The 24622-nt window shown below is 39.0% G+C and overlaps 1 protein-coding gene across 1 annotated transcript in view; it reads left to right on the plus strand.

Moving 5' to 3' along the window:
• The window catches only part of VWA8 (von Willebrand factor A domain containing 8), a 399072-nt gene that overhangs the window by 89993 nt on the left and 284457 nt on the right, over nucleotides 1-24622 (plus strand). Inside the window, exons 13-14 of the mRNA XM_055426030.2 lie at nucleotides 8265-8425; nucleotides 11655-11768. Of these exons, the coding sequence (XP_055282005.1) occupies nucleotides 8265-8425; nucleotides 11655-11768 (275 nt within the window). The remainder of the gene's footprint in view (nucleotides 1-8264; nucleotides 8426-11654; nucleotides 11769-24622) is intronic.

Consider the following 24622-nt stretch of genomic DNA (forward strand, 5'->3'; position numbering starts at 1 on the left):
CTGTTATTGATTAAATACCCACTAGGTGCCAGACATGATCTCATTTAATTCTAAAGATGTTTTAGTCCCTGCCCCCATTTATTGTAAGTCACAGAACTGGGATGAAACCTAGCTTTCCTCATAGCTTACGCATCCTTTCAGCTGTGCTGCTTTCCATGTTGGCTGACTGGAAGGAATTTGAGTGCTGTTGAGTGAGGCCAAATGCCCTTAACTGCGCCATGGGTCTTTCCTGAATACTGAACAGGTTATTAGCACTTATCGCATCTTTGATTTTATACTTTATTTGTTACTGTTATAAAGCCAGTATTCTTTAAACTCGAATAGATTGCCCTTTCCCACCTGGCAAACATTTGTGATAAAATACAGCAAAGTTTGCAGTACTATTTGAATAAAATGTGGTTCTTTAGTTTGTGTGTCTTGGGATTTTGCTCCATAATATCTCGGCATTTTGCCTTCCTTTTTGAAACTGTCCTTTACCATCTGGTTTTTAGCATTTTAATTTATTTGTTTGTGGCTGTGCTGCACGCAGGTTTTCTCTAGTTGTGGCGAGTGGGGGCTACTCCTCACCATGGTGCATGGGCTTCTCGTTATAGTGGCTTCTCTTGCTTTGGAGCACGGGCTTAGAGTGCAGGCTCAGTAGCTGCCACACGTAGTTTCTGAGGCATGTGGAGTCTTCCCAGACCAGGGGCCATACCCACGTCCCTTGAAGGCAGATTGTTAACCACTGGACCACCAGGAAGTCCTTATATACTTAGTTGTCTGTGAACATTTCTGAACAAGCTTTCATTAAGTTGGTTTACTTTTCAAAAATTATTATCCTTGGGTTGTTTATGGACAATAGAATCCATTCTGGCTGCCTAAAACTGAGAGCAATTTATTACAGAGTATTAGGTAGCTTGCAGAATGTCTGGGAGAGAGAGAGTGCAGTGTTTAGATTTCATCCAGTTAGGAATGACAGAGCTGGGAGAACTTCAGCCATAACTGTTCTAGAAAAGGGGCTTTCCTTGTGTTGACTGGCACTTCGCTGTCACCAGCAGTTTTTTCAGTTCCCAGTTTTGTGTATGGGAGAATGCTTGGTAGAACCTGGGTCATGTATCGAACTCTAGCTGCAAAGGCATCCAAGAAGTGATGTTTTTGCTTTTCTAGCCTCTGTACTTTAGCAAGGCTAGTAGAAAGGATTTGATTGAGTAAACTCACAGAATCCGTATTACATTTTTTGCACCTACTCTGACCTTGATTGTATATTTTATTGTGTGACTTTATTAAGATGTCCTTTTGGTGGGTCACTTGTGAGATACTGGGTTTGACTTCTAGTTAGCCCCAAGCAGATGAATTTTGTTCTGTGTTCATAGTATAAATCTTTAACTAGAGTGGATCATCTTGCAGTCGATCCCACTCGTTACAGTAAAGAGCTATAAATGATTCAAAATCAGCTTCTTCCATCAATAGAGTAACTGAAAATAATCATGGCAGTCTTGTGATGCCATCGTTAGATACATAAAGGAAGCATTTATTATACTGGTGACAGTTTAAAAATAGTTCCTTTAAAAGAACCTGAGGGAGAAGCATGAAAGAGTTTATAAATAATTTTACAATATATATAAAACAAGAGGCCTTTTTGTTTGAGATGAATCATAAATGACCCAAGAATGTTGGCACCATGCCTTGCATTTTGTTCACTGAGTATGCTTAGGCTGTAAATAATGGCTTCATTTCTACTTTGGGACCTAAAAATTATTAACATTCTGTGTGTATGCAGTATTTATGCAGTATTCTGACCCTAACTATTATGGACATAATTAATCCCTATTGGAAAGTTGATGATTTACATAGTTAGTTTTGATGTATTCCTTTATTCTCTTAAATCCCAGATTTTCTTAGTATTTATACTACTGGCAGGATATTTTCTTGTATGGTAAGTTTTGTTCAGATAAGCAAAACTTATTTGAATTAGACCTGGAAAAACTACAAAATTCCAGCAAGTTTCTTTTGAAAAAAAAAATCACTAATAATACTTACTTCCCCCAGTCAAAAAAAATTAAATGCCAATGGCTTATGTTTTTAATTCAGGAATTAGAAAATAAAGAATATTCACCTAGAGATATAATTACTCTTAACTATAGCTAAAGCAGTTTCATCTCAATCTTTTATATACGTGTTTAAAGATATCTTTAAGCAACAATAGAGACTAGCCACTTTTTGGGTCATTTCAGGGAGCAGTAACATCAGTTCAGTTCAGTTCAGTCGCTCAGTCGTGTCCGACTCTTTGCGACCCCATGAATCACAGCACACCAGGCCTCCCTGTCCATCACCAATTCCCAGAGTTCACTCAAACTCATGTCCATCGAGTCTGTGATGCCATCCAGCTATCTCATCCTCTGTCGTCCCCTTCTCCTCCTGCCCCCAATCCCTCCCAGCATCAGTCTTTTCCGGTGAGTCAACTCTTCGCATCAGGTGGCCAAAGTATTGGAGTTTCAGCTTTAGCATCAGTCCTTCCAATGAACACCCAGGACTGATCTCCTTCAGGATGGACTGGTTGGATCTCCTTGCAGTCCAAGGGACTCTCAAGAGTCTTCTCCAACACCACAGTTCAAAAGCATCAATTCTTCGGCGATCAGCTTTCTTCACAGTCCCACTCTCACATCCATACATGACCACGGGAAAAACCATAGCCTTGACTAGACAGACCTTTGTTGGCAAAGTCATGTCTCTGCTTTTTCATATTAAAAAATCCAGGTTGGTCATAACTTTCCTTCCAAGGAGTAAGCGTCTTTTAATTTCATGGCTGCAGTCAGCATCCGCAGTGATTTTGGAGCCCCCAAAAATAAAGTCTGACACTGTTTCCACTGTTTCCCCATTTATTTGCCATGAAGTGATGGGACCAGATGCCAAGATCTTCGTTTTCTGAATGTTGAGCTTCAAGCCAACTTTTTCACTCTCGTCTTTCACTTTCATCAAGAGGCTTTCTAGTTCCTCTTCACTTTCTGCCATACATCAGTAGTTACTAATTCTTGTCAAAGAAGTTGATTGAGAAAACAATTGTGGAGGTTAGCCTTAATGGTGTGCAGAGGGTACATTCCTTTATTAGCACTACACTATATACATGAGTTGATTAACCCAGACTGGCTGTCTCTCTATGGAATTTCTTTTACTTTAATTTCTTGCTATATTTGTCATAATAATATTCTTGGGGACAACCCGGCTCCTTTGCTTATTAGTTGTGTGTCCTTGATTGGGTAAAATGAAGGCCATAATTTTACCTGTCCTTTAAGATTATAAGGAGTACATGAGTTAATTTATGTAAAGTACTTCTTGCCTAGTAAATCCTCCGTAAGTATTAGCTGCTATAATTATTGTTACTTCTATTTTTAACTCCTTAACACACTATTCTTTGTGTGATAGACCATGAAACAAAGTTTTCCTTAGTCTGATTATCAGGAACTGTAGTTCTGCTGCTTTTTATGTGTCAATGCTGTAGAATTAAAGCTTATTAATATATAACTTGTTTTTAATGTCAGTTTTTTGTGTGTTAGAAATTAGATTAGATTCACATTTTAGAGTCTTCTTATAGTATATGTTTTGTGGGTCATCCTTACCTTTCTGGGTTTCATCTTCTCTTGTTTAGTTTTCTTTAACAAGTTATTTTAAATTTTATAATGTATTATACGTATTTTTGGAAGCCAGCTTGCTTCTGAAACTCTTTGGGGTTCATAAATATGGTAGAAAGGTGTACTTTGTAATCCAGTTGAGGTCATAGTTTGTATATACTTCAATATCATAATTTTGCTATAATCATTGACATTTTCTGCCAGAAAAATTATATATGCTTTATAATATAAAATTTTACTTTCTTATCAAACATTCATATTTAGAGAGGTAGCTGAAATTTCTTTATTCACTAAAAATTTAGTATATTCATTTGTTTTTCTGAATGATACTATACTTTGGAAAGCAAAGTCTAATCTTATTCTAGTCACTGATCACACAACCACTTTTTGCAGTTATCTATCAAACTAAGTACCTATATCCAGGTTTCTCAAGGGAATCTCAGAAAAATTAATGCATAGCATTCAGGGGTCCTAAAAGTAGTTTTAATTGCTTTAGGGTTCAAGTCTACATTCTGGTACATTTTGTGCAGTTATGCTTCTTCTCATTGTAATAGGACATTTTTATTTTTAGTAGGGTTTCTCAATTCAAATCAAAAGAGCAAAATTCATAATGACACAGAATTTTAAGACATATATAGATGTTTTCCAGGGATCTGAATGAAGGGGTGAGGTGTTTAAGGTTAGACAATAGTGTTCTAAAGGAACTAGTTTTCATGTCCTGTTATTTTTAAATTTTTAAGGAAACACAGAAAGAGGAAATGGTTTGGCTTCTTAGGATATCATTAGTGCTATTTTTATTCTCTTAAGTTCAAAGGTTTCAAGAATAAGAAAAATATATGCAAAAATTGGGACATTCGTTGTTCTTGATTTTTATTAGTGTGCTTTCAAAATGCTCATATGGAATAAGCATATTTCTTTTTAAAATTTTGTTTTTGCACTTGCTTTATGTATATGTGTGCTAGCAGAATATGTAAGCTTTATGGATATGTGTGTAAGCAAGAAGAATAAGGAAATGACATATTTTCTAACAATTCCATGTTGCTGCATGTTTTAAAATAAATTAAAGATATTAAAACAGCTTCATGGTACTAAACCCAAATGCTATAGACAGAAATACTTGAAAAAGCTGTTACTCTGTTTTAAAAATTAACTTAATATTGAGATCATGTTACCGACCCATTTCAGACTGTTCTGAAAAAATTCTGTTCCTTAAGCTTGATTAGGTTCAGTTCTGTGAAAATTCAGTTTTACTTTGGTGTCCTTGTACTCTAATACAGTGGAAAATAACTCACAATTGAAAATAATTTATTATAACTAATATTATGAAAAGTGGAGGCAATTATCTTTTTAAGAAAAAGCTGGAATTCTGTCTTATCTCTCAATCCTCTCTCTTTTTCTCCAGGATTTTAATTATGAAAACCAACTACTTTTATTAAAGAGAATACTTTTTTTCCCCTTAGGGTTTTTTTTTTTTTTTAATTTCAATACACAGATACATTAGAAATGAAGAATGGCTCTTTTTCTCATAATAGTACGTAGAGACTTGACAGGAGAAAACTGGGCTGAGCTAGTATTTTAAGAAATGCCAGGTGTTTTCTGTTTTCTACTCTGAAGATTGAAGAAAGGGAGAATTTTTCTGGTCTGTTGTTGCAGTTGGCATTAGTAACTTTGAACTCTTGTCGATCTGTTACTGCTTGTTGTGTAGCAGCAAGTCATTAATTTCAGTTTACTTCAGTCAGTAAAAGGCTGACAGCTGCTAGGCTGGAAAAAAGTAACTGGTTGTCTTTTTCCTGATCTTTATTAGTGAATGTTTACTTGTTTGAATGAGTCCAGTATTATAGACATTCTATGAATTAACACAATATGAATCATTCATGACTACAAAATGAAGTTGTGCTTTTTTTATCTTGCACAGAACAGTGATTAAGGATAAGTGTGAGAGTGAGGAATTTTCTCTGTCAAAATTAAAAAAAAAAAACACACGTTACCAGTTGCTAGTCTCAGTTCCACTGGAGTCTGAACCTCTAATGCCACAGTCACATCCCTCATCTCCTCTTCCAGGGCCCAGGCAAGAGACTCAGGAGTTGGGTCAGCATACCTCCTGTTTTCAGTATGAAGCTGAGATTTTTCACAATTAATCCCCAACCATTTCTTTAACAATATGGTATCAGCGGGATACCTTCTTCACGTTACCTTCTCTCTGAATACTTATGTGTGCATGCATGCTCAGTCACTTCAGTCGTGTCTGACTCTTTGTGACCTCCTGGCCTGTAGCCCTTCATGCTCCTTTGTCCATGGGATGGATTCTCCAGGCAAGAATACTGGAGTGGGTTGCCATGCCCTCCTCCAGGGGCTCTTCACCACCTAGGGATCAAACCTGCTTCTCTTAACATCTCCTGCTTTGGCAGGCAGGTTCTTTACCTCTGATGCCACCTGGGAAGCCCCAGAGAAGGCCGCTTATTGCCAGTAGGAATGCCTAAAGGAAATTGGGCTTCCCTGGTGGCTCAGACAGTAAAGAATCTGCCTGCAATGAGGGAGATCTGGGTTCCATCCCTGGGTTGGGAAGAACCCCTGGAGGAGGGCGTGGCAACCCATTCCAGTATTCTTGCCTGGAGAATTCCATGGACAAAGGAGCCTAGCATGCTATACTCCATGGGGTTGCAAAAGTCCTAGTGGACACACAGCACAAAGAAAATAAAGCCCATTCTTTCCTTTTTGCCTTCATTTTCCCCACCTTTTAATTTATATTCTTTTCTTATACATTTTATATGTTGTGCTGTACTTAGTCGCTCAGTCGTGTCTGATTCTTTGGAAAGGAAATGGTTCTCTTTTGCTGCTTCTTCCCATATCTAGAATCACACTATTACAGTCATTGGTTTTATAGAACTGTATATTTGATCAATCATATCAAGGCACCTAATATCATTAATTTTACCTGAGGCTTAGTCACACATTTGGCCATGCAAGAAGCAATAATCTTGTAAAATAGAGTATAAGACATATAGCTAGTAACATGAATGCGGTCATCGCATTAATGAGTATTTAAGCTAAGAACTTCTATTAGGTGTGGCCCAGTATCTCCTTAGTCTGTTTTGCACCAATCACTTTCTTTAAGGACAATTATATCTTGGCTTTGTACCTAAATACACCAGAGATGACTGTACATACAAGGTGAGTAGTGGGTCATTGGAACCCCTTACAGGATTTAGAAAGGAATGCTGTCTTCTGAGAAGTTACATGGATGGTCCCAGAAGAAGGAAAATTGATCTTTATGATTTAGTAGGTCTTTCTGCCATTAGGGAAGTCTAGTTAATGCATAAAGTGGCTGTAAAAATGCACACTAGAGGGGAAGGAGGAGACCAAACAGGGAGAGAAAAAGTTTATATTTAAAATTTTCTTTTCTTGCCTAAAAAATGTGAATTTTTATTTTATCAGCTTGAATATTATTGTTCCTCAAGTGTTATTGATTCAATATAAGCTGATTTATACTAAGTCAGTACTTTTTTGATAATGAGGAAATTGATGTTCAAGACATTTCAATCTTGATTTCAATACAGTTTTTTGCTGTCATGAATAGAAACAAATTCATTCATTTTCTGTCATCTTGAAACTAGAGTTGGGTATCAAAGAATTTACTAAAACTTTTAAAGGTTTGGATAAGATTGTAAATGTTTAGCTTTGTTTAATATAAGGGACACAGAGTTTATCTGAAGCCGATAACAGAAAGGGCTTCCATGGTGGCTCAGATGGTAAAGAATCAGCCAGCAATGCAGGAGACCTGGATTCAGTCCCTAAGTTGGAAAGATCCTCTGGAGAAAGGAATGGCTATCGACTTCAGTATTCTTGCCTGGCGAATCCCTTGGACAGAGGAGCCTGGAGGGCTACAGTCCGTGGGGTCACACAGAGTCGGACATGTTATTGCACACACAATAACAGAAAAGAAACTGTTACCATCAGTGTTAACACATGTAAGAAGAAAATACTCATCATCCCCAAATTATTTTATAGCAGGTAGATATTTTATGCTACCACTATTAATAGTTTGCTTAAGCCAGTCACACTGTTCTAACACGAGCACATTGTGTTTGCTTGTAAGCGCTGTGCTATTGTTTGTCAGTTCCTGTTCTTCATCAATTTCCTCCATTTTCAAGTCTCCAAGTGTGAGTTGCTGAGGTGATTCTTAGCGTGGCTTTTCAGGAAAACTCAACTGCCAAAAAATGCACATCATTAATAAAGCATCTCCTTCCAGTGAGTTTGTATGGCCTCTAATTCTTTAAAAGGAAGTCATACATTTTGGCCCTTTCACAAGTAAAGCTGATAGAGGAAAACTCCATTGAAGTTCTGTAGAAGTTAACTGCCATCGTCTGTGGAGGTACCAAGTGAACATTTCAAAAGAAGAGGAAAATTCTAAATAAAAAAGAGGAAAAAAGAAAAAAGGCCCTCACTATATTATGTGGATGAGTAATAGGAAAAAAATTCAAATAACCAAGAAAAGATTCTGAATATCTTTCTCTTTGATGGATTGGAAAATATGACTTTCCAGTTGTTGTATGGAATATTGCATTCAGAGAGAGGTCACTCTAAGGCTAAATGTTATCGTCCATGTCTTAAAAATTAATTCTGTATTTTCTCTGGTGGTATTGGGTCCGGTTTCAGGATATGACAGCACGTGATCTGCTACAACAGAGGTACACGCTTCCAAATGGAGACACTGCCTGGCGGTCCTCACCCCTTGTAAACGCCGCTCTGGAAGGAAAGCTGGTTCTCCTGGATGGCATTCACAGAGTCAATGCGGGGACGCTTGCTGTGTTACAAAGGTTGGTTATGAGTCACAAAAACACACCACGTCAACTGTAGACGTGGAACTTTCTCAATCTTCTAGTTTAAACTGGATTACATAATTCTCGAGGAATTTATAATTCTATATCCGAGTATAACAGCAGATGTGTTTATCGTTGTAAATACAGTAGAGTAGAACTTTGAGTAATGAACATTTTGGGAAAAGCCAGTGCCATAGCAAAATTCTCTGTGTAGGAGCTGAAAAAGGCAAATTTTTCAGTAGTAGTTTTGAGACTTTATGTTGATTGATCTGTGCAATAAGTCACACAGTTAAAGTTTCTATACTATGTCAGGCTCAAAGCATCACTGTTTACAAACTCCTTTTTCAGTCCTAGATCTACATTATTGGTTGATACATTCTTGGAATTTGTTTTTGAGAGAAAAAATATAGTTCCTTATGTAAAATGTATAATGGCTCTTTGATTATATTTTATATAGGCTAAAGTTCACTTTGTGTTTCCAGACTTGAACATTTGTGGCAACCATGTTTCTTATTTCAGCTTCAGTTCAGTTCAGTTCAGTCCAGTCGCTCAGTCGTGTCAGTATTTCAGCTTCAGTTCAGTTCAGTCGCTCAGTCGTGTCCGACTCTCCGCGACCCCATGAATCACAGCACGCCAGGCCTCCCTGTCCATCACCAACTCCCGGAGTACACTCAAACCCATGTCCACAGAGTCGGTGATGCCATCCAGCCATCTCATTCTCTGTCGTCCCCTTCTCCTCCTGCCCCCAACCTTTCCCAGCATCAGAGTCTTTTCCAGTGAGTCAACTCGTCTCATGAGGTGGCCAAAGTATTGGAGTTTCAGCTTTAGCATCAGTCCCTCCAATGAACGTCCAGGATTGATCTCCTTTAGAATGGACTGGTTGGATCTCCTTGCAGTATAAGGGACTCTCAAGAGTCTTCTCCAACACCACAGTTCAAAAGCATCAATTCTTCGGCGATCAGCTTTCTTCACAGTCCAACTCTCACATCCATACATGACCACAGGAAAAACCATTGCCTTGACTAGACGGACCTTGGTCGGCAAAGTAATGTCTCTGCTTTTTAATATACTATCAAGGTTGGTCATAACTTTCCTTCCAAGGAGCAAGCGTATTTTAATTTCATGGCTGCAATCAGCATCTGCAGTGATTTTGGAGCCCAAGAAAACAAAGTCTGACACTGTTTCCACTGTTTTTCCATCTATTTCCCATGAAGTGATGGGACCAGATGCCATGATCTTTGTTTTCTGAATGTTGAGCTTCAAGCCAACCTTTTCACTCTCCTCTTTCACTTTCATCAAGAGGCTTTTGAGTTCCTCTTCACTTTCTGCCATAAGGGTAGTATCCACCCATTCATAGTTAACTTCTCTTTAATGTTAAGACTTCGTTTGTAACTTTCATGGAAAATAGTCCCATCTTGTGTCACTTTGGGAGATTAATGATACTATTTTAGTTTGTTTGTTTGTTGCATCTTGATTCTATCACTTGTTTTTAACTTTTAACTCTAAACTTTAACTTGTTGGGAAATTTCAACTAAGTGGAATAACCCAGTTCCCCAACTAAGTAGTCAAAGTTTTTTTTTTGTCCTTGATGAGATGCAGGTACTGAGTATAATTAAAGATTCTAAAAACACTGTTAATCCTGATTCAGCTTGAGGACGTTTAAAAGTCATAACCACAACCTTCCAGTGATTTATCATAAACATTCCATATAGTTACAGTTTTTCCCTCTTCTAAACAGACAAATGCAAACACAAATGAAATAGTGCCTACTGCCTCCTTTTATGAGCTCTTTCTTGCCTGTGTGGCCAAGTAGTAGTAATAGCAGCAGCAGCTACCATTGAGTTCTTAATCTGAGCGAGGCCTTGTGCTAAGCCAAGGTTTCTCCTAGACTCAACTGTGGAATCTCCTTATGGAAGTGAGGCTTAGAAATGACTGATGCCTGGGCTCCACCTCCTCAGATTCTGATGTAATTGATCCAGGGTGAGACCTGAACACTGGCATTTTTAACCTCCTCCCAGTAGATTCTAATTTGCAGCTAAGTTTGAGAACAACTATGTTCAGCATCTGCCTTACATTAGCTATTTAATTTTCACAGCAATACTGTGAAATTTAGTTAGGGCAGTTGGTGTTACTGCCCTAATTTTATACAAGATAAAATTTTAGACAGGTGGGTCAATTCCCTCCCTCCGCAGTCATTCAGCGGATAAGGTACAGGGCTGGGACTCGCACCCACGCCTGAGTGACTCCACTGCCCATGTTGCTGACCTCTGCAGCGTGCAGTCTCCCCTCTCCTCAGTGTTCACTGAGGGGAAGTCTGTGGGGTGGTTGCACAGTGGACATCAGGAAACCTTAGTGGCTGGTGTGGGATCTAGAACAGCACTCTTTAAGCTCTGCAGCATCTGGAAGACAATGCTGTTTGTGCTGTGGATGGCTCGGTTCCATCATAGTTGGTATCTGGAATAGCACTAGTTATTTCCTGGTAAAGATTTTAGATATTCTAAATCCTGTAATTGCAAAGATAGAACTATTTTGATAATACTGTGCCTTAAAGTGTTACCTTAGACTCAAGGGAGTATGTGCCAATTGCCTCGTTCATTAATGTTTGCTGCTGCTGCTGCTGAGTCACTTCAGTCGTGTCCGACTCTGTGCGAACCCAAAGACAGAAGCCCACCAGGCTCCCCCTTCCCTGGGATTCTCCAGGCAAGAACACTGGAGTGGGTTGCCATTTCCTTCTCCAATGTGTGAAAGTGAAAAGTGAAAGTGAAGTCGCTCAGTCGTGTCCGACCCTTAGCGACCCTACGGACTGCAGCCTCGTGGTTATCCTGAATCACTCATTCAGCTATTGCTTTTCGTTTCCCTCCTCCTTCCCCTTTCCAGCTCCTTCTCCTCCTCCTCATCCTCCCTGTTTACATCTAGTAACCGTGACTACTGCCCTCCAGTACAGAAACCAACTGTTTTTGCCAAGTATAATGGCGCTGCTGCTGCTGCTGCTGCTGCTAAGTCACTTCAGTCGTGTCCGACTCTGTGTGACCCCATAGATGGCAGCCCACCAGGCTTCCCCGCCCCTAGCCAACTTAAAATATCAAAAAGTGCATTTAACAAAATAGTTAGACTCAATTGTCAGTAATAATAGAAATGACTAAAATACTAACTGACTGATTCTACCTGTAATAGCTTCAATATTTAAACTGATTCATTTGTTTTCTGGCCTTCTCCTGTCCATAAGGTTGATCCATGATCGGGAGCTAAGCCTCTATGATGGCTCTAGGCTGCTGAGAGAAGACAGGTACCTGCGCTTGAAGGAGGAGCTGCAAATGTCTGATGAGCAACTACAGCAGAGGTAATCGGGGGTATCCTGATCTTATTCTTATTGTCAAGTGCACATCTTTAAAAATTATTCTTCTCAACCTAGGCTCAAACCAAGATCACTTTGAACAGCTTAATCATTTGGTGTCCTAGACAAGATCTTATTTGCATACTTTTTAAGACTTGAGTTTGTTCTCCAAGATGTACTCTGTAGGGCTTCCCTGGTGGCTCAGACAGTAAAGAATCTGCCTGCAATGCGGGAGACCCAGGTTTGGTCCCTGGGTCAGTGGCAACCCACTCCAGTTGCCTGGAGAATCCCATGTGCAGAGGAGCCTGGCAGGGGGACTGCAAAGAGGTGGACACGACTTAGCAACTAACACATGTACTTTCAGCCTACTTTTATGTAAGTGTTTAAACATTTTGTGAGCGCATTAGCTTTAAGAAGATAATCCTTCTTCTGTTGTCCAAGCAGTTCAATTTTGGCCCCAAATTTTGTATCATTTCGGAAAAAACAAAAAGGGTCTCACAGTTAACTGTGCCTACCCTCCAAGAAAGTGATCAGTTACTTCTGGGGTTTATCACCTGATGCAGGAGTGCCCTTTGTGTCTTATTTAAACATTTCTTCCAGAACTGTAGCAACCAAATTCAATGTATTGGATCCTGGATCAGGAAATCAAATGAAAATAGCTATGAAAGACATTTTGGGACGATTGAGAAAGTTTACATGTTATTGAATTAATGTCAGTTTTCTTAGGTTTCATAATGGTATTGTGTTTATGAAGGTGTTAGCCTAAAACAAATAAACCTCCAGTTGTTTCTCCAACAAAAGTGGGTTTATTTAAGGGGTCTCTAACCATGGAGAGCTACATGCAGATCCTTATGCAACAAGAAGAGGAGGAAGGACTCATCTCAAAGGGAAAAAGAAAGTCGGAAGAGCTAAAATGAACAAAGAGTCCATTGGTGGAATTGAGGGTTGGAAGTGTAGTGTCTTTTCATTCTATCCTAGCAGCCTAACCGTCTCTCATTGGCCTGGCAAGAAAAGGAAGGTTTTCTTCTTCCTGTTGACCCTGGTATTGGCTGTCACAGGGCATGAGAGCTCCCCCTTCTGGCTTCCTGACTTCTTAATTGAGCTTTCTGTTTATTGATTTTTTACAAAGGGGAACATTTCTATTCCTAGGAGCCATATTCCAAAATATTTAAGGGATAGTGTAAAAAGATGCCTTCAACTTACTTCCAAATGTTTCAGGGTGAAAAAAGATATGATGAATGGATCAAATGTACCAGATAGAAACGAAGAGCAAGGGAGAGCACGAACACAAAGTGGTAAAATCTTAACAATTGGTGAAATGTAGGTGAAGGATGTTTGGGTGTTCACATTTGGTTCTTTCAAATTCCCTATGGGTTTGAATTTTTTTTTTTAATTGGAGGAAAATTGCTTTACAGTATTGTGTTGGTTTCTGCTGTACAACAATGTGAATCAGTCATGAAGAAGAAGTGAAGTCACTCAGTCGTGTCAGACTCTTTGCAACCCCATGGACTGTATAGCCTACCATGCTCCTCCGTCCACAGGATTTTCCAGGCAAGAATACTGGAGTGGGTTGCCATTTCCTTCTCCAGAGCATCTTCCCAACCCAGGGATTGAACCCGGGTCTCCCACACTGCAGGCAGACACTTTACCATCGGAGCCACCACAGAGGTCTGAATCAGCCATAATGGTACACATATCCCCTCTCTTTTGAGCCTCCCTCCCACCCCACCCTCATCCCACCCTCCAGGTCATCACAGAGCACCAGCCTGGGCTTCTTGTGTTATGCAGCAACTTCTCACCAGCTGTCTCTTTCACACATGATAGTGTATGTATATTGATGCTGCTTTCTCCTTTCTTCCCATTCTCTGCTTGCCCCGCTGTGTCCACCAATTCACCTCGACATCTGCATCTCCATTCCGTCCCTGCAAATAGGTTCATCAGTACTGTTTTGCTAGATTTTATGTACGTGCGTTAATACACAATATTTGTTTCTCTCTTTCTGACTTCAATCAGTGTAATAGGCTCTAGGTTCATCCACCTCACTAGAGCTGTCTCAAATTTGCTCTTTTTTATGGCTGAGTAATATTCCACTGTATTTATGTACCACATCTTCTTTATCCGTTAACCTGTAGATGGATATCTAGCGTTGTTTCCATGTCTTGGCTGTTGTAAATAGTGCTACAGTCAATGTTGGGGTACGTGTGTCTTTTAGAATTGTGGCTTTCTCAGGGTATGTGCCCAGTAGCGAGGTTGCTGGGTTATATGGCAGATTTGTTCTCAGTTTTTTTAAGGAATCTTCATACCGTTCTCCATAATGGCTGTGTCAGTGTACATTCTCAGTGGCAGTGTAGAGGGTTTCCTCTTATCCACATCCTTACCAGCATTTATTGTTTGTAGATGAGATTGGCTGTCCCCGCTGATGGTGAGGGGCAGCCTGCTCCCTGCTATACCCAGGGTTCATACCTAACTCCCTAAAATCTTCAAATTAAGAAGTTTCTAAGAAAATATTTCTTTCAGCTGCATACTGTGCTTTTCTTTAGAAGAGATCTGGCAATTATAAGTAATTTTCTGCCTCATTACATTTCCATGGATATCTTCACGTAATTAGAGATTATTATTAGTACTTTGGGGAATTCCCGGTCAGTTAATTGAATCTTACTTGATTGAAGCCACTCCTTCCCCTAAAAGACTTGCTGCCATATTTAAAACAATGAAATCCAGCAAATGCTAATTACGTGTGTTTCTTACTGTGTTTGTGTTTTATCCTTGGAATTTTTTCGTAGAGAGAAAATATTTAATCTTATTATCTCTGTAAAAATTTGCTTGATTACACGGCTATTGCCTATCCTCAGATCCTTCTAGCCCAGTAAGTTTTTTGGTTGAGCGTGTAGCGAGGCAAATTATAAAGAGCCCTCTCATGTCGTACCTTGGGCTTATGACATTCAACTGCTGTACCTTATTTGCATGTGACTCACCTATCAGGGAACAGTTGCATTTTCAGGGAGATGAATCAGAGCAGCTGGGCAACAGCTCCCAGCAGGACTGCCCATTGGTTTCCCTCAGGACTTGAGGAGCATTGTCTTCTAGCCAAACGTCCAGAAAACGGCAGCCCTTTTCGATGAAAGGAACCCAAGTTCTCCCTCATGGTCACAAGCAGTTTTACAAATGAACACACTCTCAGGAACGAAGTGGCCTCAGGGTTCACATTCAGGATTTGACTCGGACTGGTTGGTAGTGCTTCTTTCCCAAGCATCCTGTCTTCATCACTCTTGATTTTCATCATTCCCATGATTGAAACCAGGCTCAGTTCTGTCTCCAGAAGTCACTCTGAAACCGGTGGAGACAGATCATAGCACTGCTTACTTCCTTCACTTATTTTTAAAATTTTTGTTTAAGTTTTTTTAAAAAATTATTGTTAAATATGCATAAAACTTGAGCCAGACAGTTTTACAAGGCTTTTATGGAAGAATACCGGTCCTTTGTTTTGTGTCCTGGGACACTCTCCTGTTTCCTGTTCCCCAAAGACTACCACTTTCAACTCTGAGCTGTTTCTTTGGATATTTACCTCCATGTCACTAAATAATAAACTTTTATTGACTTTTCTTGATTTTTCAGTGTTGGCACTGCCCATTGATTTCCTACTGTGGAAAATTTCAGTTTAGATCTCTCCCACCATTCCTCTTCCCACCACACATTCATACTTCCTATCTCCCATTCTTCCTAAAACTTACGTGATAATTTTGTTTAGAACTTCATTCAGTGTTTGCATTATTTTGTTGGCACTGCTGAATCATTCAGTAGACTACAGTTATTTTTCTCTTTTTACATATGTTCTGTTTTTCCTAAAGTTAGTATTTGCCTACATATGAAGAGTGGCAGATATATAAATAAAAAATTAAAATGCAGCTTTTAAATATTGCAATAAAGATGTCTACATAATGCTATGGGAACCCAGATAAAGAAGTGACCTTCTTTTCTTTTTTCTTGTTCAGTTCAGTCACTCAGTCATGTCCAACTCTTTGTGACCCCATGGACTGCAGCACGCCAGGCTTCCCTGTCCATCACCAACTCCTGGAGCTTACTCAAACTCATGTGCATCGAATTGGTGGTGCCATCCAACCATCTCACCCTCTGTTGTCCCCTTCTCCTCCCGCCTTCAATCTTCCCCAGAATCACGGTCTTTTCAGATGAGTCAGTTCTTTGCATCCGGTAGCCCAAGTATTGGAGTTTCAGTTTCAGCATCAGTCCTTTCAATGAATATTCAGGACTGATTTCCTTTAGGATGGACTTGTTGGATCTCTTGTTATCTCACAGAAACTTATTAGTGAAGGCGAGTTTCTTTAAAAAGTTGGCAAATATAACTTTATACTTTATTTGCACCAAAAAAATAAGTTTTCCAATTTGGCTTGACTTTTTAAGACAACTAGTAAGTTATCCAGTTATTATACAGATATTTGTGTGTGTGAGTGTGTGTGTGTGTGTGTGAGTGTGTGTGTGTTAATTGAACTACAGTTGATTTGTAATATTATTTTCAGGTGTACAGCTTAGTGATTCAGTATTTCTATAGATTATGCTCCATGTAAAGTTCTTACAAACTATTGGCTATACTCCCTGTGCTGCACAGTGTGTCTTTGTAGCTTATTTTATACGTAGTAGTTTGTGCATCTTCATCTTCTGTTTCTGTCTTGCTCCTCTCCACTTCTTTCCCGACTGGTAACTACTAGTTTGTTCCCTGTGTCTGTTGTATTCATTTGTTCTCTTGTTTTGTTTGTTTATTTTAGATTCCACAAGTGAAAACATACAGCATTTGTCTTTGTCTAACTTATTGCACTTAGCATACTATTCTCTAGATTCGTTCACATTGCTGCAAATGGCAGTATTTCATTCTTTTTATGGAATAATATGCCAGTGTATATGTGCCACATCTTCTGTATCCATTTATCTGTTGATGAGCACTTAGGTTGTTTCCATATCGTGTCTACTATAATTAATGTTGCTGTGAACATTGAGGTCCATGTATCTTTTCAAATTAGTGTTTTCATTTCCTTGGATTATATACTTAGGAGTAGAATTGCTGGATCGTGTGGTAGTTCTATTTTTAGTTTGCTTTTTTTTTAGGAGCCTCCATTGGTCTTCCATAGAGGCAACCCCAATTTACATCCCACCAACAGTGTACTAGTGCTCCCTCTTCTCCACATCTTCACCAACATTTGTTGTTTGTGGTCTTTTTGGTGATAGCCAGTCAGACAGGTGTGAGAGGGTATGTCACTGTGGTTCTGATTTCCATTTCTCTAACGATTAGCCGTGTTGAGCATCCTTTTCAAGTGCCTTTTGGCCATCTGTAAAACTTATTTGGAAAAATACTTATTCACATCTTCTGCCATTTTTCAGTCAGGTTGTTTGGTTTGGTTTGGTTTTGGTATTAAGCTGTATGAACTGTTTGTGTATTTTGGATATTAATCCCTAATCAGACATATCATTTGCAAATACCTTCTACCATTCCATAGGTTGCCTTTTTGTTTCATTAATGTTTGCTCTGGGTTGTCATAAATGGCCTTTATTTACGTTTAGATGTGTCTCCTCTATACCAATTTTGATGAGAGTTTTTTTAAATCATGCATGGATGTTGAATTTTGTCAAATGCTTTTTATGCATCTATTAAGATGATCATGTGATTTCTAACCTTATTTTTCTTGATGTGATATATCACATTGGTTGGTTTGTGGATATTTAATCATCCTTGCATCCCTGAAATAAATTCTGCTTGATAATGGTATATAATCCTGTTTATATATTGTTGAATTTGGTATGTTATTATTTTGTCAAAAAAATTTGCATCTATATTCACATTCTTCTGTACTGAATTTGATTTATTATTTTGTCAATAATTTTTGCATCTATTTTAGCATCTAATATTCTTTTTTGTACTCTCTTAGTTTGGTTTTGTTATAAGGGTAATGATGGCCTTGTAGAACAAATTTGTGTTCCCTTATCTTTAATTTTTTGGAGTAGTTAGAGAAAAATAGTTGTTAGCCCTTCTTTATTTTTTTTTCCTTCTTATTTATTTATTTATTTTATTGAAGGCTAATTATTTTACGATATTATATTGGTTGGTTTTGCCATACATTGACATGAATCCGCCCCAGGTGTACATGAGTTCCCCCTCCTGAACCCCCCTCCCACCTGCCTCCTCCCTTTATCCTCCCTCTGGGTCATCCCCGCACACCAGCCCCGAGCATCCTGTAACATGCATCGACCCTGAACTGGAGATTCGTTTCACATATGACAACATACATGTTTCAGTGCCATTCCCCCAAATCATCCCACCCTCACCCTCTCCCACAGAGTCCCAAAGACTGTTCTATACATCTGTGTCTCTTTTGCTGTCTTGTATACAGGGTTATCACTTGCATCTTTCTAAATTCCATATATATGTGTTAGTATACTGTATTGGTGTTTTTCTTTCTGGCTTACTTCACTCTGTATAATAGGCTCCAGTTTCATCCACCTCATTAGAACTGATTCAAATGCATTCTTTTTAATGGCTGAATAATACTCCATTGTGTATATGTACCACAGCTTTCTTATCCATTCGTCTGCAGATGGACATCTAGGTTGCTTCCATGTCCTGGCTATTATAAACAGTGCTGCAATGAACATTGGAGTACATGTGTCTCTTTCAATTCTGGTTTCCTCGGTGTGTATGCCCAGGAGTGCGATTGCTGGATCATATGGCAGTTCTATTTCCAGTTTTTTGAGGAATCTCCACACTGTTCTCCATAGTGGCTGTACTAGTTTGCATTCCCACCAACAGTGTAAGAGGGTTCCCTTCTCTCCACACCCTCTCCAGCATTTATTGCATGTAGACTTTTGGATAGCAGCCATTCTGACAGGTGTGAAATGGTATCTCATTGTGGTGGTTTTGATTTGCATTTCTCTGATGATGAGGGATGTTGAGCATTTTTTCATGTGTTTGTTAGCCATCTGTATGTCTTCTTTGGAGAAATGTCTGTTTAGTTCTTTGGCCCATTTTTTGATTGGGTCATTTATTTTTCTGGAATTGAGCTGCAGGAGCTGCTTGTATACTTTGGAGATTAATCCTTTATCAATTGCTTCATATGCCAAAATAAACTCAAAATGGATTAGAGAGCTAAATGTAAGACCAGATTCTATAAAACTCCTAGAGGAGAACGTAGGCAAAACACTCTCCGACGTAAATCACAGCAGGATCCTCCAAGACCCACCTCCCAGAATATTGGAAATAAAAGCAAAAATAAACGAATGGGGCCTAATTAAAATCAAAAGCTTCTGCACAGCAAAGGAAACTATAAGTAAGGTGAAAAGACAGCCTTCAGAATGGGAGAAAATAATAGCCCTTCTTTATATGTTTGATAGAATTTCCCTGTGAAGCCATCCGATCCTGGACTTGCTTGAGAGTGTTTTGAATACTAATTCAATTACACTAGTGATCAGTCTGTTCAGATTGTCTGTTTCTTCCTGATTCAGTCTGGGAAGATTGTATATGTCTAGAAATTTATCCATTTTTTCTAGTTATCTAATTTCTTGGCATATAACTGTTCATAGTATTCTCTTATGTTTTTTTAACCTCTGCAATATTGCTTGTAACTTCTCTTTCATTACTTATTTTGCTTATTTGGGTCCTCCTTTTTTTTCGCCCTAGATGAGTCTGACTAAAGGCTTACCCATTTTGTTTATCATTTAGGGGAAAAAAAAGACAGCTCTCGGTTTCATTTATCTTTTCAATTATTTTTTGGTATCTACTGAACTTTTTTCTCTCCGATTTTTTTTCCCCTTTCCTTCTACTGATTTTGGGCTTTTCCTCTTTTTCTAATTCTGTTAGATGGTAACTTAGGTTTGAGAATTTTCCTGTTTCTTGGGGTAGGCTTGTATTGCTGTGAACTTCCTTCTAAGTGCTTTTTGCTGCCTCATGTAGATGTTGGAAAGCTGTGTTTTTATTTTCAGTTTGTCTTGAGATACTGTCTGGTTTCATCTTCAGTTTCTTACTGATCCATGGGTTTTTAGCAGCGTGTTGGTTAGTATCCACGTGTTTGTGTTTTCACATGTCTTTTTTTAGTTAATTAGTTTATAGCTGTTGCTGTGCGTGGACTTCCTTTAGTTGCAGTGAGCAGGGCCTGCCCTCTAGTTGGCAGTGCAGAGACTTCTCGTTGAGGTGGCGTCTCTTGTTGTGGAGCACGGGCTTCAGTAGGTGTGGCGCACGGGCCTAGTTGCCCCGTGGCAGGTGCAGTCTTCCCAGACCAGGGGTAGAACCCATGTCCCCTGCATTGGCAGGCAGATTCTTTGCCACTCCCACTTCCCTGCACCACCAGGGAAGTCCCTGTTTCTCTTCATCTAATTGATTCTAGTTTCATACCGTTGTGGTTGGAAACAACGCTTGGTATGATTTCTGTCTTCTTAAATTTGTAGAGGCACTTTGCCTGTTGTCTATATCTCCTCTCAGCACATTCAGGCCCATCAGGTATCCTATCAGTTTCATCTTCTGTCCATTTCATCCTTCTCCCGTGGCGTGTTCTGACTAGCCCTGGTTTGGACTTGTTGCCCTCCATAGGCACAGCGGACACATCATCCCGCTCCACTCCCGCACTCCTGTTTCCGCTGGTGTCTCTTCTGTATATGTCATCAATTAGGTCTTGAGCCTCCTGGGCTGAGCTTCTCTTTCTTTGTCTTCAGTTCAGTTGCTCAGTTGTGTCCGACTCTCTGCGACCTCATGAATCACAGCATGCCAGGCCTCCCTGTCCATCACCAACTCCCGGAGTTCACGCAAACTCATGTCCATCGAGTCGGTGATGCTATATCAATTTATCAGGACTTTATTAACTTTTCAGAGGTGTGTTGTCTCAAAATGAATTCTCCTCTCTGTCCAGAGTATTTCTGCCAGTTGAAAGCCTGGTTCCTTTCCTTATCAGTGTTCCTCCTGTTTTTAACCGGAGAAACACACTATTTTCTTAGAGTAAATATTTTGTCCTTTAGGGTTATAGTAGATTAGATTCTTTTCAGCCATTTGACTATGTCTGTCCAGTGTGTTTTCATTTGGTTGAGAGTGGGCAGCTCCACTGAAAGGAAATAGCTTAGCATGAAAAGTGGGAAATTTGTGTCCTGTGAGAAAATTGATTTGTTTCATGAGTTGCTCTTGTAAGTAATATGACCGATTGTCATATTACTTGACATATAGCTTGAGTTGACCCTGTATCCTGTCCATTTCTAACATGTCACTCTTGGCATGAGCATCTGAACTATAAATTAGAAACTCATAACTCGAATCTTCTATCCTTTCATTCCATACCTAAGCACAGAACTGAAGTGCAACAAAGTGATTATTGTTTCTCTTCATCTTTTAATAAACTCAGCTATTAGTGCTTTGTTTCCTTGTGGGGAATTTGAGATAGAGAAAATCATCAAAGGTAGAGTGAAAGGAAGTCAGATTTAGGCTACTTTGCTTCTAGACCCAGTTTGGTATATTTTGACTTTCAGATAGGAACAATTTTCATATTTGTGTTCAGCAGGAATCCTTTAGTTCCAAGTAACAGCAGCAAAAGAACAACCTTAAATTGTCACAAAAAGCAATTTGGTGGTATTACCTGTTCAAAGGAAGGGAGAGGATGCACTTGCCTCTTAGGAGAAAACTGGAACCTGGGACTGTAATGTTGTCAGGACCCTCTAATGCCCTATACTTCATCTCTTTGTTTCAAATGTCACAGTATCTGATACATAGTAGGACACTTAGTAACTGTTTTGGAATCATGAATTAATCTTAACCCAGAACAAATTCTAGAAAACTCAAGGTAAAGTGATTCTATTCATCCAGTTTTTGATAACTTTCTGAGCCAGCGATGTTTCCTTTTATGAACCTACTAATTAAGACTACTTTGCTCTTAATGACAAGTCTGATAACATAGAGTCTCATAATTATCAGCTAATAGCAGTGAGCTACCAAGCCTTTCAACTTCATATTATGAAACCCAGTTTCTATACAATTATATTCGACTCCTTTGCTGACCTTCTTTGTGTTCTAATTTCACCGTATCGTTTCTGTAGTGCTCTGCAGGTATTCTTTGCAGCTATGACATAGCTAAAGTTCCTTTAGAAATAGCAAAAGAAATGTTAGAGACTTTCCTTCTAGTGCAGGGCATCTGGAGTACTGTGGACATTGGGGTTAGAAATAACATGATGGCCATGCTCACCAGACACCATGCCAGCATTTCCCACAGGAAGTGAGGACCGAAATAGAACTATTTCCTTTGATAAGAAAAATTTCTTTGGGGAAAGGAAGAGTACAAATACTACAGGCTTCTAAATGTATCCCTTCCTGCTGCTGATCAGAGCTTAGATGAGGGTGGGTGAGAACCTCTGTGAATTACCAGTAGTTTATTTTACCAAAAATAGGCTTCTGGTTATCTCAGGAAAGCAATAAAGATTAGAGGCCTAGTATCAGTTGTAATTACATATGCTCTAATGTTTTTATATTTTTATTGAATATTTTTTATTGATTATGATTAAATATGGAAGACAGTTTATAATTTTCCAGTTTCTGTTAATCACTTATGGACTATAAGTGGACATTGGGCACAGTCCTCAATCTGTTATTTTTTACTCTTACTCACCTTTGAAGGTAGTTAGGATCTGAGCATTCTCTCCTACTTCCCCTAGAAACCTCAGGATCTCTTTGCTCGAAAATTAGTCTGTGTACATTTTTAACAAATTTCAAGTTATAGCCAAGATTTTATGCCCAAGTCTCTGTGTTTGGTTCTCAAAACAAAGTTCTGTAAGCAAATTCTGATTTTGAACAATAATCCTAAACATTTTTATGGTCAAGGAAAAGTTCTAAACTCTGTATTTATGAAGGGTCTGTGGTGTGGTGGTTTAGTCATGAGGTTGTGTCGAACTCTTTGCACCCCATGGACTGTAACCCGCCAGGCTTCTCTGTCCATGGGGTTTCCCAGGCAAGAATACTGGAGTGGGTTACCATTTCTTTCTCCAGGGGATCTTCCCGACCCAGGGATCCAATGCATTGTAGGCAGCCTCCTGCATTGCAGGTGAATTCTTTACCATTGAACCACCAGGGAAGCCATATTACTTATTACTGTATGTATTGCTTTTGTCTTTTTATACACAAATGTATCACATGTTTGATACAAGAATGCACCTTCTCTCAAAAATTCATTCAAGACCAGATATAGACTAGCTGCTCTGCTCTTAATGAAATACCATTATTCTCACTTCTTATCACTTATCTTTGTTCTGTCCTTGCCAAGAAAGGTCTTCAGGAAGTTTCTTGCAGTGATGGTTATTAACAATAGCAATACATTTATCTATTTAACTATTTACTTATATGTCACACTAGACATTGTGTGGTATAAAGATGAAATTTCTTGCATTGCAAAGCAGGAGAAATAGGGACTGTGTACATACAGACCTGCATAACCTCCAGGTTCTGAGGTGGAACATTAGTATTATAGTGTAAAAGGCCAGTTACAAAATCCTTTTTCAGTTCATGATTAATATCTTTATAAAAACCTTCTATGTTATTGTTTCAAGTTCTTTAACATACACATTTGACAAAAATGTAACATATAATTTCCTTTAGAAGATAGAAATTTATTGAAGTTTTGGTTTTATTAATAGCTTTGTAATTCAAATATACAAATCTATGTATTTACAGTGTACAGTTTGATATTTTTTTATATTTTATACACCTATGAAACCATCACCACAATCAAGATAATAAATACCTCCATGATCTCCAAAGTGCTGTCAGAGCCCTTTTTAATCCTTCTCACTACCCTCTCTCACCGCAGGAATCTGTTCCCTGTTAGTCTATATAACGTGCATTTTCTCAGTTCAGTTCAGTTGCTCAGTTGTGCCCAACTCTTTGCGACCCCGTGGACTGCAGCATGCCAGGCCTCCTTGTCCATCACCAACTCCTAGAATTTACTCAGACTCATGTCCGTTGAGTTGGTGATGCCATCCAACCATCTCATCCTCTGTTGCCCCCTTCTCCTCCTGCCCTCAATCTTACCCAGCGTCAGGATCTTTTCAATTGAGTCAGCTCTTTGCCTCAGGTGGCCACAGTATTGGAGTTTCAGCTTCAGCATCAGTCCTTCCAATGAATATTCAGGACTGATCTCCTTTAGGATGGACTGGTTGGATCTCCTTGCAGTCCAAGGGATTCTCAAGAGTCTTCTCCAACACCACAGTTCAAATCATCAATTCTTCGGCGCTCAGCTTTCTTTATAGAAAATTTTCTATATGCATTTTTCTAGAGTTTATATATTATATTTGCACAGTATGTATTCTTTGGGTATGGCCTCTCAGCATAATTATTTTGAGATATTCCATGTTGTTGTATACCAATAATTCATTTCGTTTTTATTGCTGAGAAGCATTAGAAAGTACTTTACTTTCTAAAAACTTTTACTTATGCCCCTAAACAAACATATTGGCCCCAATATTTTAAGCCTTTGTAAAAGATCTTTCTGCTTTAAAGTTTTTTAATCTCCATGAAATGATATCTCTTTATCTGAAGTTAATCCATATCTTTAGTTTCAATTGTTATTTGTTGTTAAATTCTAGTAAAATTGAAGTTAACCTTGATTTTAAATTTTCATAGTGCATGTTTCCTAATTCTCAATTATTTATTAATCCTTCAGCCTTTCTGTTACCCACCAGTATGTCAGATCACGGGGCTTCCCATGTAGCACTAGTGGTAAGGAGCCCGCTTGCAACGCAGGAGATGTGAGAGACATGGGTTTGACCCCAGGATTTGAAGATCCCCTGTAGAAGGGCGTGGACATCCACTCCAGTCTTCCTGCCTGGAGAATTCC

This window comes from Moschus berezovskii, chromosome 13 (genome assembly GCF_049115385.1).
Source record: "Moschus berezovskii isolate FMDL1 chromosome 13, NW_MosBer_1.0, whole genome shotgun sequence".
NCBI classification, from domain to species: domain Eukaryota; kingdom Metazoa; phylum Chordata; class Mammalia; order Artiodactyla; family Moschidae; genus Moschus; species Moschus berezovskii.